This window comes from Lissotriton helveticus, chromosome 12 (assembly GCF_964261635.1).
Source record: "Lissotriton helveticus chromosome 12, aLisHel1.1, whole genome shotgun sequence".
Classification (NCBI taxonomy): Eukaryota; Metazoa; Chordata; class Amphibia; order Caudata; family Salamandridae; genus Lissotriton; species Lissotriton helveticus.
Window position 1 is genome coordinate 783,698,682 of NC_136073.1, and position 18,936 is coordinate 783,717,617.

An 18,936-nucleotide genomic window follows, 5' to 3' on the forward strand; every position below is an offset into this window, starting at 1 on the left:
TCTACCCGTCTGGAATACAATCACCTCAGACAGATGCGTTCTACAAATTATCCAATATGGTTACTGCCTGGAACTTACAGACACTCACCCAAACATTTCTCCAAGGTCACACGCAATGTCACAAGAACCTCTCAACCTTCTCAATTAAGAAGTTCTCTCTCTGTTAGAAAAAGAAGCTATAGAACCAGCCCCATTACAATATCATGGGGCCGGTGTATACTCACTGTACTTCTTAATTCCCAAGAAAGACTGCTCTCTCAGGCCTATACTAGATCTCCGAGACCTGAATCTATACATTCAATCGAATCACTTTCATATGGTAATACTCCAAGTGCTCCCGCTCCTTCAACAAGGTGACTTTCTGGACTTAAAGGACACCTACTTCCACATCACTATACACCCTGATCACTGCAAATACCTCAGGTTTGTGATAGCGGTCCAACTTTATCAATTCAAGGTGCTCCCATTCGCAGTCTCTACCGCACCAAGGGTTGTCACCAAATGCCTGGCAGTAGTCGCAGCTCATCTACGAAGACAGCACAATCATGTCTTCCCATACTTAGACGACTGGCTCATAAAAGCCAGCTCGCAACAAAGCGGCCTACGACACACTCGCAAAACAGTGGAACTGCTTCACGATCTTGGATTTACAGTAAATCTGTCCAAGTCCCATCTCCAACCCTCCAACACACAGGTGTACTTAGGAGCCACTCTAGATACACAAAAGGATATGGCCTACCCCAATCCAGCCAGAATCCGCTACATGCAGACTCTACTATGTCAGTTCCAGCCTCAACACTCATTGCCAGCTCGAGTGTTCATGCAGTTACTAGGGATGATGGCGTCTTGCATCCTCATAGTCCCTTACGCAAGACTTCAAATGCGTCCCCTTCAGGGATGCTTAGCACGTCAGTGGAACCAGCCTCTGGGTCAGTTATCAGATCTAGTGTTGGTGGAAGGCCGCACTCATCGCTCTCTGCAGTCGTGGAATCCACAAAAACCTTTCAAAGGGCAGTCCTTCATCGACCCGGTTCCACAGACAGTGCTAGCAGCAGGCGCATCGCTCTCTGGTTAGGGAGCTCATCTCCAAACTCGCACAATTCAGGGCATGTGGAGCCTGCAGCACAAGCATCTTCACAATCATCTAGAGCTTATAGCGATTTTTTTTCTAGCGCTCAAAGCATTTCAAGTTCATATAGTAGGCAAAGCTGTCCTGATACTTACAGACAACATGACAGCAATGTACTACATACAGAAACGGGGGGGGGGGAATATTCTCTCCAGCTGTCACAACTAGCACTGACCATCTGGAGGTGGGCCATAAGTCACAAAATGTTTCTCCTCGCAGAACACCTTCCAGGAGTAGACCATCAAATAGCCGATCTACTCAGTCGACAAAGACAACAGATCCACGAGTGGGAACTCCGTCCTCGAGTTTTCCTCCCATTCTTTCAGATGTGGGGCTTCTTGCACATAGATCTGTTCGCCACACACCTAACGCAAAATGCCCAAGCTTCACATTGTTATCCATACCCATTGTCCAGAGGCAATGCACTATGGATGAATTGGTCAGGGATATTTGCCTATGCTTTTCCGCCTCTCCCACTCATTCCATGAGTGGTTCGAAAGTTCAGACAGGCGTCCCTGACACTAATCCTAGTTGCTCCCACATGGGCCATCAACCCTGATTCACCACCCTCTTGGATCTCTCATTAGTTCCTTACCAATAACTACATCTTACGCCTAATCTTCTCACTCAGAGCAGTGGAGAAAGAAGCCATCAGGATCCCAGTTATCTCAACCTTGCAATCTGGCACCTGAAGTCTTAGATTTTGGCTACCTCAGTCTTCCGCCAGACTGCATGAACATTATCAGAGAGGCTACACGTCCTACCACAAGGGCTAGCTATGCAGCAAAGTGAAAGCGATTTGTGATTTATTGTAATAACAATCAGATCAACCCGCTTGATGCTTCAGTTCACAACGTTATATGCTATTTACTACATCTACAGAGTTCAAATGTAGTGCTTACATCTTGCTGCAGTAGCTGCATACTTTCAAAATAGAAGTCTGTCTTCTGAGTGCCTGTCATTAAGGCATTTATGGAAGGACTTAAGAGTCATTCACCCAAGACTTGCACCTGCTCCAGTGTGGAATCTCAATATTGTCCTCACCAGACTGATGGGTCCACCCTTTGAGCCATTGCACAGAATGGACCTGCAATTTCTCACTTGGAAGGTAACTTTCCTCACAGCTATCACATTACTGAGGAGAGTAGGTGAGCTTCAGGCACTAACCATAGAAGAACCATTTTTACAAGTACACTAAAACAAAATTGTTCTTTGGACTAACCCTAAATTTCTACCCAAGGTAATTTCTGCCTTTCATATCAACCAATCTGTTGAGTTGCCTTTGTTCTTCCCTCAACCAGAATGTGGCAGAACGTGCTCTAAACACCTTGGACGTTAAAACTGCTTGGCCCACACTAGCTTGCTGTCTTGCTAACACATCTACACAATAGTGTTTTGTGAATGTGTGAGATGTAGACCATGTTGCAGCTTTGCAGAAGTCCTCTATGGGGATATTTCCTAAGAAGCCCCTAGTTAGCGGGTGGAGTGCGCTCTAGGGGGAATTGTTAATGTTTATTTTGCTTTTGCATAACATGTCTGAATGCATTTGACTATCCACTGTGCAATACCCAATTTTGATATGGGATTGCCTTTATGAAGTGGAGCAAAAGACCGTTTTTTAGTCTTACGGAAAGCTTTTGTCCTTTCTATGTAATAGAGTGATGCTCTTTTACGTACACTATTTAAAACCACTGCAACAGCTACGGGTTAACCACCACTTTGGGAGGTTAGTGCTATATAGTTTATGCAAAGCATATGATCTACATCTCACATGCCTCGAACGGAAAATACTACTTACCCAGTATACATCTACTCTTGGCATGTAGAGCTGTAGAATCACATGCGCCCACCCGGGGTACCTATACCTGTTGCAGTGATATCTTGCTTACATACACATGGACATCTCTCTATTCTACTACTCTTACTAACTCCATTATCACCCTCTGCGGGAAAACAATCTAACAATGGAGTCGATGCCCATGCACACCATCACCGAAAGGAGAGATGGCAGGCTATGCAAAGCATGTGAATCTACAGCTCTATATGCCAAGAACAGGTGCATTCTGGGTAGGTAGCATTTTCCTTTTACTTGACTATGGATGAAACCCTCAGAAGTGGGTCATTCACTGCATCTTCTCAAAAGTGTTGGTTCTATAAAGTACTGACGGAAACCAAATTTTAAGAGCTAATAAAATTATACGAATTGGGACAATTTCCTTTACTTCTTCACGGTTGTTGGAAAACATGCCAGTGTCTGATCCCTTGTGGATGCCACTTGTAGCCTACCTTGTGACCTGAAGGATCTGCGGACTCCCTTGGACAGCCTCTGACCCAACGCCTCGCGAAACCCGCTGCGCGGGTCCCGCATCGTTCTGGGGCGCTGGTAATCTTGTAAGCTGTTGCACTTTTTGCCATCTGGGGCTAAGGGCTGCGAGGGCTGCGAGCAGGAGGGGCTGGACTCAGTCTCCCAAGAGTCTCAGCCTACCTCGCGCCCGTAACACCTGGGCCGCTCTCCCTCATCGCCCCGCCCCCAACAGACCGCTGAAAGTCACCGGATTTCCTCCTCTCCGTGGGATACCACTTGTAGCCTACCTTGTGACCTGAAGGATCTGCGGACTCCCTTGGACAGCCTCTGACCCAACGCCTCGCGGAACCCGCTGCGCGGGTCCCGCATCGTTCTGGGGCGCTGGTAATCTTGTAAGCTGTTGCACTTTTTGCCATCTGGGGCTAAGGGCTGCGAGCAGGAGGGGCTGGACTCAGTCTCCCAAGAGTCTCAGCCTACCTCGCGCCCGTAACACCTGGGCCGCTCTCCCTCATCGCCCCGCCCCCAACAATCATCCAATTGCTATCGGGGATATAAGTTGGACCAAGGAGACCGCTGCGCGGGAGCGCGCGGGAGCGTCCCGGGAGAAGCCCGGGACAAGGGCGGACTGTCTTTGGCCGTCAGTGGCCGAAGGAGGCTGGGCTGGGCCCACTCTCTTGATCCCTCTTACTGCACATTTAAGGCAATGCCTTCGCCCCCACCACGGGAAACTCCCTCAAGGGATGGCGCTTCCTGCTCTGGGACTTTGGATAACTATTTTAAAGCCACTAAAGGAGAGGTGGACAAGGAAAGCTCGCTTGAGAAACGTAGGGTGGAGCGCAGGCGCTCCATTGAATCTATGAAAACCAGGCCCTCGACCGATATCATCCCTTACCCCATTACTCAAGAGGAAGGTACGCCACCTAACAGTTTAATTAATTCGACACTCGAGGACTTTCCCGTCTTACTAAGGGAAATTCCTTCTACCCCAGGGCTAGCGGTTGGAAAAAACACAGAGTCAGTCCCTCAAGAGTTTTCCCATACTATCGTTAACCTGTTAACCCAAACCCCACCTATGCAATTGGCTAATAAGAGCAAGGCCAAATTAAATGTAGTGGTGGAGTTACATAGGCCCCCACCTAGTAAACGTGCTCGGAAAACAATGGGGGGGTGGGGGAAATCTAAAATATCACATCTTGACTTTGGCAAGAAACGCACTAATACCGTTCTACCGGGGAAACCTACGGAGATAGTGCCTACCATTCCTCCTCCTAAGCCCCCAAACCCCAGTATAACTGCCACTACTACGTCGAACCTAAACTTTCCACTCTCTGCCAAGGGGAGCATCGAATTCCTACTCCGCTCCCTTTTGCAGCCTATTACCGACAGCTTAAAAAAGGTCGAGATTAGGCTCACCCTACTAGAAACTTCTCTTACCACTCTGAACACTCTAGTAAGTAAGCAGACACAGCTAGTGGGAACCCATTCCTCTGTTGGGGATCCATCCAAAGCAGAAGCTGCAACAAATGTCAATAAAGCCCCCCCCAGAAACCCGCCACCTGCCCCCCCTCTGCAACCCCTTATGGCCATCCAACTCCAGGCACGACATAATAACCAAAGCAATAGACCTACCCACTCACTGGATCTAGCCCCCCATAGCTCTCAAACAGAGTCCTCTGGAACACATCAAGATCAGGTTAATGCCCCACCGCCTACGCCCGTTGGCCCAATTCCAAGACCACGGAGGCCAGACCTCCCGCCCGAAGCTAATAGATTAATGGTGGTCTTAGCTGGTGCCCCCCACTTGAGATCAGGGGAAAATGAGGATTATCAGTCCCTTAAGAAAAAGGTAATCAAATGGCTTAACTGGAACCGACCCTTGCCATCCCACTTTAATAAGGAAATCATCATGGTGAGAAGGGTCCCATGGCTAGGGAAGACCAGGAAAACCATAGTGGGGGACTGTATCATGGTAACCTTTAAGGATCCGGGCACGGTCCGACACATCTGTGGAGGAATGAATCGTTCCCTCGATTCCACCATACAGACCCTCCCAGTATCTTTTTTCTTTCCACCGATTTCCAGGCACCAGGTTCCAATACACGATGATTGGACAAGGGTGGAATACAGACGTAAACACAAAGGCTTTGTACAACGCCCGTACTTCCAACCGCCGGACACACCTTTTTGCGATTTCAATCGCTTTAACTGTCTGAACGGTTTGGATGGGGTCGACTGACTTACTGTCTGTAAGACAGTGCCAGGGGTCTCGGGCTCCCGTGGCCTCCTGGAACTCCCCACTGTGTCCCCCGGTCCAAATTCTGGCCCACTGAATGATCCAGCTGCTTCAGACCACGGCAGAACCGAATCTTCTTACCTAGCCACTGATGGGGTAGTTGTTGCTGAGGGGACAACTATGGTTCCTTTCCTTGTGGGCAATGGTGCGCCGAGACCCCCGATGCCACATGCAGCTTTTGCTGCCCTCGCTACAGGCCCCGCTATTGAAGTGGAGCCTGGACTCACCTCTTCGAACCCTCATGGTATGGCATCTGCCACCTCTGAACATTTGAAGATAATCTCCTGGAACATCGCGGGACTAGCTAACAAACTGGAAGACCCGGCCTGGGCAAAGTACATAGAGACTGGTGACATATGTATGTTCCAGGAAACCTGGGCCAGAGAGGCCTATGGACATCAAGGTTACTCATCATTTTACATCTCAGCAAGGTGGGAAGGCAAAGGCCGCCCATCAGGGGGCCTCACGACGTGGGTTGCTGCTCACCTGGGCTGTGTGGCTTCACGGCTCCCATTCAATTCTGATGATATCCTTGGGGTCCTATTAACATGGCCAAACAAAGCTAATCTCCTGCTGGTCAACATCTATTCCAGGCCGATGGGAATGGCAAAAGAATCACCGACCTTTGATGAACTCTCGAACCTTTTATCTGACCTGTCGACTGATTCATATTATGTGGTGGGTGGGGACTTTAACTCTCACTATGAGCCACTCCCCGGCATCCAGGAAGGGTTCTTATCAGAAGAAGAAGACAGGTGGGCAGTACCATGGGTTGATGTGCCATCTCCGAAAGCTTGGACCCCACTGGCACTGCAAATTACTGCCCTGACGTTAAGGTTCGGACTCAGAGCGTGTAATGGGCGAATCAAATCCGACAGACCAGGCAAAAACACTTACAACCGCCTGGGAAGAGAGTCTCATTTGGACTATGTCCTGGTCCAATTAGTGAGGTGGTCAACAATACAGGATTTCAGGGTAATAGATAGGATGGACAGTGACCACAATGCCCTCGAGTTAGACCTTGTCCACCCAGCACCTCAGGCCCCAGTGTCCCATGAGGAAGAGAATCGCCCCACGCTCCTCCTAGATAACAGTAGGAAAAGAATCAGGTGGGAGCAAATGGTCACAAATAAGGATAAACTCCCACTGTTTTACGCAGAGATTACTCCTATCCTGGATATTGTTGGGGATCTTGACAGTGTGGCAAATAAAATAGATATAAGGAGCAAACTGTTTGATGCCCACGAGGAGCTCATAAAAGTTGCGGCACCCCACTTCACTCGTAACTTACGAAAGCCAAGGGAGAGGTGCCAAGGTAAAACACAATGGTACAATGCAGCCTGTAGACGGGCCAAAACAGAACTCCTTGGAGTAATTAAGGAGGGTATAGGAGGGGAATGCCTTAAGCAATGCAGGCAAGCGTACAAGAAACTTCTCGCTCAGGCCAAAATAGAATGGGAGGAAAACCAGTGGGAAGAACTCACAAAGGCCTTAGCAATACAAGATCAACGCCTGTTCTGGAGGATTGTGAATGGGGGATCAGGGAGTCTACATTCGGCAGTGGAGCCTAACATAGCTCCTGGAGTGTGGCAGGACCATTTCCAGTCCCTATATAGTGCTGAGTCCGGAGAACTTCCTGCGTTAATTGAACCTGAGAGGCTGGGCCCCCAGGCGGACCTAATAACACTGAGTGAGGTCACTGCTGCTATTTCAGGCCTGGCTTCGGGGAAGGCGCCTGGACTGGACGGGCTACCAGGAGATCTGTTCAAGCAGGAGCCCACCGTTTGGGCGCCTTACCTCGCTGCTCTTTTCAACGGTATTCTCGGTGGGATGGAAATCCCTAGTACTTGGCTGGGGGCTGAGGTGGTCCCGATTTTTAAAAAGGGATCCCCCCTCCTCCCAGCCAACTACAGACCGATTAGCCTGATAGACGTAGCACAGAAGCTGTTCGGCAGGGTTCTCCTGAATAGGCTTCAGGAATGGATGGAAGAGGTCGGCGCCCTGAGTCCCTATCAGGCAGGATTTAGGAAAGGGGTATCGACCGTGGATCAGGTCTTTAGATTGAATCTGGTCTATTGGAGGACAGTGAGGTTCGAGGGCGGTAGTTTGTACACGATTTTCGTGGACCTACGGGCCGCCTTCGACCTCGTGCCCAGGGGAAAACTTTGGATCATCTTGGCAGGGATGGGCGTACCACCAGATATTTTACTGACCTTGCAGAGGCTGCACCATAATAATTATGCCCAGGTGAGGTGTGGGAGGATGGGGGAACTGACTGATAGATTCCCCGTTGGCAGAGGGGTAAGACAGGGCTGTGTGCTGGCGCCGACCCTGTTTTGCCTCTTCGTCAACGGGGTAATTGCCCATCTTAACGCTACCGATAATACAGATGCCCCCAAATTAAATGGCAACAGTGTGCCCGCAATAATGTTCGCGGACGACACACTGTTGATCTCTAAAACACCCATGGGCATCCAAAGGATACTCGATGCCTTTGTGGCCTTCTGCCAGGATAGAGGGCTGGAAATCAACGCCACAAAAACCAAATATATGGTATTGAATCCGAGCCCCAAACAGCGCCCGAATCCCCAATTGGGAGCAGTGCGGCTGGAAAGAGTAGCCACGTTTGAATATCTCGGCGTGACGCTCAACGAAAATATGACCTGGGGGACTCATCAGAGCAGGGCTAACCTTAAATTAGTTCAAATTACCGGGGGTATATCCTGGATGATGACCGGTTCGACTTACCGCCCATTGGGGGCCTTAATCCAGATATATAAGGCCCAGGCCAGGGGGGCGATTTTGTACGGGGCTGAATTGTGGGGCCACATCCCATGTCGGAACCTGTCTTCTACGGAAAATAGGTTTATAAGACAAATAACCGCACTTCCCCCTAGCACCCCACTCCTTCCTCTGAGGCTCGATCTAGGGATACGGCCACTTGCCGACGAGATAAGTCTAAGACCCATTGCCTTCTGGCGTAGGCTATGGAGTGGCGATGATCTCGCCGACTATAGGGCGGAACTGGCCGAACTATTAAAGCACCCTAAGGCGCTCAGTATTCCCTGGGTCCAAAACATCCAGTCAATTTGCACTGATCTGGGGCTCCCTGAATTGTGGACCGAACCAGCAAATGCAGCACCAGGAATCTCTAAGAGATCCCTGGCGAATCTGTATCACGAACACAAAAGGACAAGGGCCTTAGCTACCCAGATAGAGGGGTCCCTTTCTTCCATATTCCTGCAAACCAAGGATCTCTATAGATTTGAGAAGGCTCTCGATCCCATATATCCCATACTTACCAGAAAGTTATTTCTCCAGTGGAGATACGGCACATTGCCTTTCCGGTCCTTTTCAAGCACTTGGTCACAAGTCCCTTCCACCAAGTACTGTCCTCTTTGCGCTGATAAAGAGGAAAATGATTTGCATGTGGTCTTTTTCTGCCCAGCCTACAAGGCAGCCAGAAAGTATTGGCTGCTTCCCTTGATTAAGAATCTGGGTGGCAGGGAATACACACCTATGTACAGGATTTTAAAATCCGATGTCTCTGGCCCAACCGTTTTTGCACTTTCCAAATTCTTTACGAATGTTTGGTATACGCGTAATTGTCTTTTAAAAAATGCTGGGTAGACTTCAGAATCGCTTCAATTCTTAAAAATAACTGTTTTTATTGTGTGTGTTGATCTTAAAATCATGTATTGATGTTTTACTAAATTTGACAGAATTCATGTGATTTTATTGTATGTATATCTTTTATGACCTAATGGTCGAAATAAAGATTGGAAATGATCCCTTATGGACACTGGCATGCTGCTGTGTGCTTCCTTAAAATACATGTTACGTTGCTAGTCTAAGGAAAAGAATACAAACCGTGTCTGACTCATTTCTAAGGCGCAGATGCATAGTTCTGTACCCCAGCAAGGAGCCATATGCTGTTTGGGATTTTAATAACCTAAGAGAAATCCACAGTGTCTGGCTCTTTACTTATTTACAGCGGCTTGTACATTTAGCTCCTCAGCTTAAAGCGTTCTTTAATGTTGGCTGTGTTACTCAGGGCCTAGAAACTCCACCCCTCTGCGATCTAGAAAGTACATAGCCGGACTGTAGGCCTCGGAGAAGGATTATTCCCATTTTGCGTGCAACACATTCATACATATACAGTGCAGATTTTTCAAAGTTATTTATATACATGGGTGTGTTAGGTCCCCGTCTCTATAAACAGAACCTGTGGCATGAGTGGAATTCTAAGACCAAGAGACAAGCAGATGAGAAGAGAAAAATTGGAGATCTGTGCAAAATGTGAACTTACAGTATATGTACACAGATCAAAACAAAAAACAGTCTCAACCACCAGCGCAGGAAATAAAGGGCCATGTACACGTTGGTCCTTTCCTGCACTGTTGGTATACATTACAAGAGCGGTGCAAGTGGGCTGAGGCTCAGGAATAAAACCTGTTTTCAGTGCAACAAAAGAGAAGTGAGGCAGAAAGTAAAAGAAGGCAGGCTCCTGGTCAAAGGATCACTTGAAAAACTCAAAAGTGAACAGTGCTTTAGGAAAACTGGTTTTCCTTCCAACATGGAAGAAGACTGTGCAGATGGCAACTAGTTCGATTTTGTCTGGTTCACCTAGTAGAGCACATGTTCCTCTAATCTCAGCAAAAATTCATTGTTGTTCGTCTGAGCTCCACCAGGGCCATTCGAACCTCTTAGTTCCACTGTGATAGGGAGTTCCAAAGCATAACTGTGTAAGGTACTACCCAAAATGGAACTGCTTATTTATTTTTAATTTATTTTTAAATGTATATCATTGAATAATAATTGGCAAGATTGAATGTACTTACTACTTGTATAAAAAAACCTAGCCAAAAAGTAGCAGAACGTTGCATAGTTGATTAACTGAGTGACAGTTCGTAACGTTTGCTAACAATTATCGTGTTAATTTATGTTGGCACTCGTGCTAGGGTATCTGGGTCTGTTAGACCATAGTGCTTTCACAGTTTTTGTGGGTATGATAAGTCTGTGACTGCAGTCTGACTTGCTAATCATTGGCTTTTATTACAAAAATGAATTCAATGTTGTTCCTGTTTACAGGTCGAGGTAGCTTGGCGGGCCGTGGAAGGGGTGGATTTGGTGGTCGTGGCCGAGGAAGAGGACGTGGAAGAGGAGCTGTTCGCCCTATACTGACAAGAGAGCAGCTAGACAACCAGTTGGATGCTTACATGTCTAAAACAAAGGGGTACTTGGATGCTGAGTTGGACGCTTATATGTCTCAAACGGACCCCGATGCCAATGACTGAGCTGTTCTCCTTGAAGTTAATTAAGACAAAACTAAAACTGTAGGTAGCCATCCACCTTCTTATGTGTGCTGGAAGGGTCAGCACACATACATGTGGCTTTTTATTCTACCACTCTGGTTTTAGTGTTGTCCCTGTATTTTGATACTGTATGTTGGTTGAGACATTAATTTTTTTTTTATATATATATTTTTCTTAAACCAAACCCTTTGGATGGTGGCCATCTGTAATACCTGGAAGCTTTATTTTCCCATTCGGTTCGGAGACATACATTGGAACAGTTTAATTCCACTACGACTGGGGTTCCCTGGAAGCTTGACCCGAGCAATGCAGCTGTGGTGCTTCTGGGAAGTGCACACTAGTACTGAAAATGCAGCAGTGTTTTTTTTTGTTTTTTTAAACCATAGTTTTCCGTTTAATAACACATTTTGACTTGAATTATGATTTTGTTTTTATCGCAATTGAAATAACTGAACCCCAGCCCTGTCCAGGTGTAACATCACCAACATGATTGCAGCATTTTCCTTCCTTTCCTATTTTGGGAGGCGGCAGTTCTGAGACAGTTATTATTTTTATTGCATTTGCAGGACTTAATTTCCTTGAATTCTTTGGATTATGATCAAGGAGTAACTAACGCCAAAGGCACTATTCTCAAACCCTGGCAGTTGGGCTATGGCTTTGTGTTAAAATATTTAGAAAATTGAAGGATTTGTGAATCTTGGATGACCTATGGCCAACCCCCTTTTTTGTTACGTTGTTTTTTTTTTTTTTACCCTGACCATTATATTTCAGTCCCCGTTGATGGTATCCAGCTAGGTTTCCAAGATGGGGTCTGGTTGTTAGCGTTTGACAGTCAGGAGAGCTTCTCTGAGTTCAATAGTTTGACCATTCTGTGACCTTTTAATATTCTCATTTGAGTTTCTGGTTTATAACAAAGAAATTCTTCTTAAATCGATACATGTTTTCCATCATTGTACATGTGATCAGAAGTATTTTTGTTGCGTGGTGGAAAACTGAGGCTCTGTCCTCTCATAGCTATCCATCACTGTCGAGTTGCATGATTGCTATGTTTTTGGTTGGAGAAATAAGTCTGATCTGTGTTAAATTGTTTCAGAAACCACTGTTCCTGAAGTCCATCTTATTCATGTGGGAAAAAATAAATTGAATCAGAGTTTCAATATGTTAGTCAGTTGTTGAGTAGTTCATGACTTACATGGATGGAAAGCTGTTTTTGGGGCATGTGATTGACTTTGTTAGAGTGAATATGTTTTAGATCTGCATATGCATTATTCAGGCATCATGGATAACGAGGCTCTATTCTAAATTACCTCACACATTAAGTTTAATGTAGCACTGGTAAATTACTTGGCCTTTTGATTCTGTGAGCTGACATCAGCCTTTCTTATTTATGCAGAGGCGGTTGGTATACTTTGGCGGCAATGCACACAGAAATCCTCCCAGATTGCCTTTCCAAAAATTATCGCTGGCAACACACACCAAACAAAACTAACCATTACAACACACATACAACCAAACCTAAATGAAAGCTTCACAGTACTGGAGATTAATTACAAAGCGTTTAATAACGGCCTCCAGTCTGTAAGGGAATCCTCGAGTCCAAAAGGTAAAGGTACTGAATTTTCAACAGTGATGAGTCCATCCCAGTTGCAATACACTGCTATATGAATTTGTCATAATGTAATGCATTTTGGGAGTGAACCAGTTATGGCAGAACTTTTGAATTTCTGGCTACCGTATTACAGTATATTCACGGTAATTAGGTTAACACTAACTTGACCAAAAAATAACGGATGTTCGAAGCCTTGGTGTTGCATTCCAAGTCTTCGCCTCCAAGGATAAAAACTATGACATACTATTCAGTGGACTTTGGCTTGCAGAACAATTTTCAGATTTTGGTGAGGAATCGAAGTGTAATTTCTTGTTAATCTTACAAAGTCTGTTTCTAAACTTGTGTAAACTTTGCCCCAAAAAAAGTAGAAGCCTGCAACATCATAGACCTAGAAGTCATCTGTGAGAAGTTGGCCTGATGTGCAGTGCTCACTATTCTAGTGATCACTATATATCAGTCCAAACAACCCTTATTGATGATTGGTTGTAAGTCAACCTTATAGACCAGCTATCCTAGTAGCATGGATACGAGCAGTCTAAGGCTAAGACTCTAGAGGGCGTGTTAAGCCAGCTGTTTTACCATCACATTACCCCTTGAACACCCAGTGAAAGGACACCACACAAGTGTTATGAAAATAAACAATGTATTTATTAGGATCACAACAACCCTGTACTCTTTATGAGGACAGGGTGCTAAGCACACAACAAAACTCTTACGAAAATACTTTTAAGTTAGCACGTTACACAAATGCCCGAGGGGCACGAAAAACCATATACACTAAAAGTGGAATGCGAATTACTAGCAGGTAAGTAACAGTTCTAATAGGCTTTGGAATCGCTAGGACTGGACTAGGGAATCGTTAGATTACTACTAGGAGGCCCAGGGGACTCGGGTGCAGAGTGTGCACTCTCACGCGGGATGCGGGACAAAGTCTATGGAGGCTAGTAAAGGCAAAGTTAGTGTTCACGGGCGAACCCGACCTGGTAGGAAGAAAACGACAGTGGATCCTGACCCTTGGATAGTGAGGCTATGCTGGGACACCGGAGTGCCGAAGTTACCTAGCCCAGGGGCTGCAGCTGCATAGGCCTGAAAAGACGTCGGGGATCTCGTTGCCGGACCGGGAGCCTGGAAGGAAGAAGTTGCTGGCAGGCGACCAGTGAAGGAAAGTTCGATGGATCCAAGCCTGGATCAAGGAAGAAGAAAACCTGAAAGCAGAGGGGACCAAGTTCTTGAATCACTAGCCAGTGATTAAGTGGGCACCAGGATGGCACCGGGCGAAGTCACCGCAGTCAGGTGAGTGGGCGCTGCTGGGCTCTGCAGTCTCTCGGACCAGGAGGCGTTGTCGGCGACCAGGATGGAGGTGCGAGCTGTCCCACGAAGGATGAAGTCGTTGGCGTCGAAGTTACCCAGGATTGGGCAACAAGCCTTGGCTAATTCAAGCCCACGCGGTGGACTCAAAATGGCGTCTTGAGTGGACCAGGAGGGTCCAGGGTGCTCCTCTTCTGGGAGGGAGCAAGGGCCAGTCTGGAGCAACCAGACTAGCAGCAGAAATGTCGTCGGGCGTCGTCAGGGAGGCCACAAGCCAACGGGCTAGTAGCCAAACAACGCGGTGAGCAGCGGAAAGCAGAAGGGCCCCACGCAGATCGTGGAGATGCTGGGGGGCTGCACTTCGGAGCTGGAGCTGCTCAGAGTCGGGGCTTCTCGGACCCCAAAGCACTCACCAGTGGAATACTCGGCGGGCTTGCTGTGCAGAAGTCGTGCAGTCTTGGCGATGGCCGGTCCCTCGAGGTCTCGTCGCACCCACGGTTCTCAGCTGTGCTGTAGAGGTGGGTAGAGGTCAGAGGTGCCAGGGAAGCCGGGTCTCGTCGAGCTGGGCAGTCGGATTCCGGAGGAAGGACGTGCAGCAGACCGCAGTGTTCTGTAGATGGTGCCTGCGGGTGCAGGGTGACTACTCCTTAGTCACAAGGGAGAAATCTTAGGAAGAAGTCTTGAGTTCCTTTCGCAGAAAGTAGTTTCAGGATTCAAAGATGATCTGATTTGGAAGGGGGCCAGTCTCTACCTTTATCCTGTAAAAAGGGGCTGGCACGCGACTAAGTCCTGCCCTATGGGTGGGACTAGGAGGGGGGTGGTTACACCCACTTCCTTGGCGGGCTTTTCCCCAGCACAGGGTCTGGAGTGACCCTGGAACTGGTTCAAGCCGGCCTATGCACAGTGAGCACCGGGGTGCTACTTGCAGTCACCTTCCTCTAAAGCCCTGCCTACCTACAATACACAAAACCCTGTCTGGGACGGTGCTGGCACCGCCCCTGGCAGGAAACCCTTTGTCCTTATCTCCTGCTCTGGGAGGACTCCCAGCAGCAGGAGGGCAGACTTGTGTCTCGGTGGCAGCATCCATTTTGTGGATGCTAAGGCTCTGTCTGACTTTTAACCGGGTTATAGGTTACAGGCATGTCGTGTCCCTCTAGAAGGGTGGGATGCTAACCCCGTCGCCAGAATTGGCGAGGGGTTAGTATTCCAATTCGTATGACACCTTACTCGACATGTTTTGATAAAGCGATACCAGAGTTGGCACATAACCGCGAGGATTATAATGCACTTAAGAGTATATGGTATGCGATATCATGGAAACGGCTAAGGGATAGATCCCGAAAGCCGCAGACAGGCTCAGCTCATGCCAGAGCACCATCTCACACGATTCCAAGCACTCTGCCTCCAGGATTGTTAAGGCCTGCCATAGGAGTGACTGATAGGAGATCTGTGTGTCCATTTTAGGGTTAGATATAGGTATACTATATCTAAAGCAAAGGGTGAGTACACCACCTTGCCCCAGCTGTCGTGCAGCCAGTTGTGTCAGATTTAGGTAGTCAATCCAGGGGTGGCACAATACGTGCTTCAGCCCCTGGGAGACTTCTGGGTGCACCTCAGCCCTGGGTACAGGGACTTGGAGAGGGCCCAGTGCCAATTCAGTACCTGGGTACAATTTGGATAGAGAGAACAGCTAGGCTGTGGGTCTGATTAGCAGGCCCACAGCCAGGGAAAGTCGTAAACCAGTGCAGCAAAAAGCAAAAATCTGGGTGATCATAGGATTGCAGACCCTACTCTCCTACATCATCAGAGCACAAAACCCTGGAATTCTTCACAACAAAATAAGGGAAGTATAAAGGGCGAAGTTAACATTTAAACCGTATTTAAATACTAGTATTTCTGTGCAAAAAAGCTACATGATATTTAAAGGAAGAAATTGCTTGAAGTTCTAGGTGCCAGGAAGTCTTGGGTGAGTTCTCACATTTTCAGAGTAGAAATGTAGAAAAGATTCTGGTAGTAACCTAATGTTGAAGCCTTGGCATTCACTTTTGGTGAAAGGAAGCAATGTTTTTCTGAGGCTTTCTGTTCATCCTGAGACAGTTGGAGATACAAAGCAGCTTGCACTTTTGCCTTACCCTGTGTCTTTGAAGCATATTGGAGCAAATCAGGAAGCAGGTTGTTGAGCTGAGGCAGGAATTTCCATGCAGATGGTGCGTTACTTGGGTGCAGATGCAGTTTTAAAATGAGTGAAATAAATCCAGACAGGAGCCTAAAGGCACTTCACATCAATGTTGGTGGTGAGCAGTTAGCATGGTCACTTTTGTTGGTGAACATTGAAAAAAAGCTTCAGTAGGGCTATCCGGCAGGTATTTGTCCAGCTGGAGACAATAAACTGCAGACACAAGATCAGTTACCGACAGTATTGCAAAGCCACATCATTCAATTGCAGGTTTAAAGTGGCAGGTGAGACTGGAGAATTTGATAGAAATATCATATATTGGTCGAGAGTGGGCTCAAAAGGGCTCAATCCAGCAGTTTGTGACAGAATGCCTGAGCTTGAAAAGAGTGGTCTATCATGGAGTTGTACCTTTCCAGAGGATTCATGGTAATGGACACAGTGGAAATTCTGTCTAATCGCTAGCCCTCTTTGCACACTTGTTGGATTGGAGAGGATATAAAGTAGGGGCACCCCAAGGCTAGGGATGAAGTCTATCAGTAATTACATGGACACTGTAATGGTGTCTCCACGGGTAAATGGATAAGCCTCACCCAACCGGAAAACTTACAATGGATACTATGAGAGTGAGGCCCCAAGACTGTGTTTTGAAGCCTCTGTAAGATGGCTCTGCAGCAATAGAGTGCATGCAGGGTGGGAGCCCTGCTGCTGCAGGGGTGCAAGGACAGAGGAATAATAAACAGTGGGCTTCTGATCGCTATTATTCTACACCAATACTCCAAGAGCATAACCACTTTCATTCATGGCAATCTAATGTAAAAGGATTTGCTGTTATCAGGAAACCCTCGTGCGGGTGCCTTAGATGGTGCCTGTTTCACCAGCACAAAGGCTCGCTGTGCCTACTCAGTCCAATGCAAGGCTGGAGTGAGGCCTTTCTCATATAATTGTGGAGAGTTAGACAATAACAGAAAATTTAACAATCCCTTCTCTACAGTATCCTGCAATGACCCGAATATAGTACACAAGGGAGTAAAAAATGTAGTCTATTTGATTTCTGCTTATTCACTATAGAAAATCGGCCTTGCTGTTGCAAGAAACAGGTCATGCACATAACTGTTCCAGACTTCTAAAACAATCAAGGTGTCCAAGACGTTTTAAAGCTGGGCAGGATGCGTGGAACTTAATATAAACCCTAGTGGGACCCTCTGTGTTTTGCCTTCTGCCAAATTGGAAAGCGGAAATGCACTGCCTTTCCATTTGTATAAGGATGTAAAAAGAAGGCAGGGCACAAGTCTACTATGGTGAACCATCGTATGGTGGTTGGGATGCAAGAAGTATGTTGGCTGGGTCTGGTACTACTGGGAAGCTAGGATAACCACATTAATCGGCAAGCGGTCATGAGCAAAGCGATGCACATTCTTGCCTGCTTTTTTAATCGAGGCTCTGCCTATTGCAGGTATAGGGCACTAGGATATCATGCTTAATCAAATTGGAAAGAGCAGGGTGACTTCCAACTTCAGCTTTAGGACACAAGGGGATACGGGGCAGGTTCTTCATAGGTTTTACATGATCTTAATGGTTTCAGTTGAGAGAACATATTCAACATAATGTGCATGACTAGACCATAAACATTTACATAGAAGGAACTTCCCTAAGTAATTTACTCAAAGATTCAGACATTTGTGTTTCATATTCAACTTTTTGATTGTAAGATTCACATAATGCAGCCCAAACTTCATGTTCAAAGCATGAGGCTGTAGATCAGGTGTCTCCAACCAGTCGATCACGAGCTACCTGTTGGGAGATCACCACAAACCAATGGGACTACTTCCTCAAGTACATCTCAACCCCACTAAACATCCCACCATGGCACGCACGCCCACACACCTTGAGCCCAGAACATCCATGCCCTGAATAGGACCAGGTGCTTTGTCTCAAAAGAGACGGCTCGAGGCCAAAATGGAAAACATCCTGCAAAGAAAACGAGTTCGAAATCGAAGAAGAGGAGTTCGACGTCGAAGAGCCGCCGAAAACTCCCGAGCCCCAGGAACACCTGGAGGAAGAGGGCCTATACTACGAGGAGGAGGGCGATGATGATCAGCGGACGACCCTCGGCTCAGCATCCTCGGGGACACAGGACCTGGAGTGGCAGGACCTCGACACCGAAAGCCCAGAAGAGCCCGTGGACACGTACCCTTCGAGGCCTTCGCCGCCAGATGTCATTGGAGCCTATAATATGGTCAAAAGGAACGCGGCTACAGCTTTTGGAGTCAAATAGATGAGGAAAAACCAAAGGCAGACTTCCTCTAAGAGACCCTGCTCCCCACTCAAACAAGGAGCCAGTTCCTCCCCATGCTTCAGAGTGTCATTGACCAAGGGAGGGAGGCGTTTAAAGACCCAGTGACTTGCAGGTCCGTCACGCCTAGGACGGAGAAAAAATACAAGCACTCCTCCAAAGACCCCCCTTACATCCAGGGATCCGTCACAGCGGACTCCATTATTGCGGCAACTGCCAGAAACATCAGGCCCACTACCTGACAAGGAAAGTAGGAGGATAGACCTAACTGAGAAAAATAGAGACAAACACGGCAGTGCACTGGTGCATGGCACAACGCCCTATTAAACGGGCATCCGTACCAGATTTGGGACGAGGTCGGACAACTGCTCAAACACCTCCCCGAGCAATACCAACAGAGAGGCTCACACCTTGTGGAAGAGGGAAAGAATATAGCCAATTCCTGCCTGAAAATAGCCTTGGTTGGGGCTGTTACGTCTAGCAGGCTGATGATGTTAGGAATCACGGA

The 18,936-nt window shown here is 47.3% G+C and overlaps 1 protein-coding gene across 7 annotated transcripts in view; it reads left to right on the forward strand.

Annotated features, from left to right (window-relative positions):
• Nucleotides 1-12,206, forward strand: part of CHTOP (chromatin target of PRMT1) — a 235,431-nt gene extending 223,225 nt beyond the window's left edge. For all 7 annotated transcript variants that reach the window (XM_078670481.1, XM_078670483.1, XM_078670479.1 and 4 more), the window contains one exon: nt 10,819-12,206. In XM_078670481.1, the coding sequence (XP_078526607.1) occupies nt 10,819-11,024 (206 nt within the window). In that variant the 3' untranslated portion in view covers nt 11,025-12,206. The remainder of the gene's footprint in view (nt 1-10,818) is intronic.
• The last annotated feature ends 6,730 nt before the right edge of the window (nt 12,207-18,936 follow it).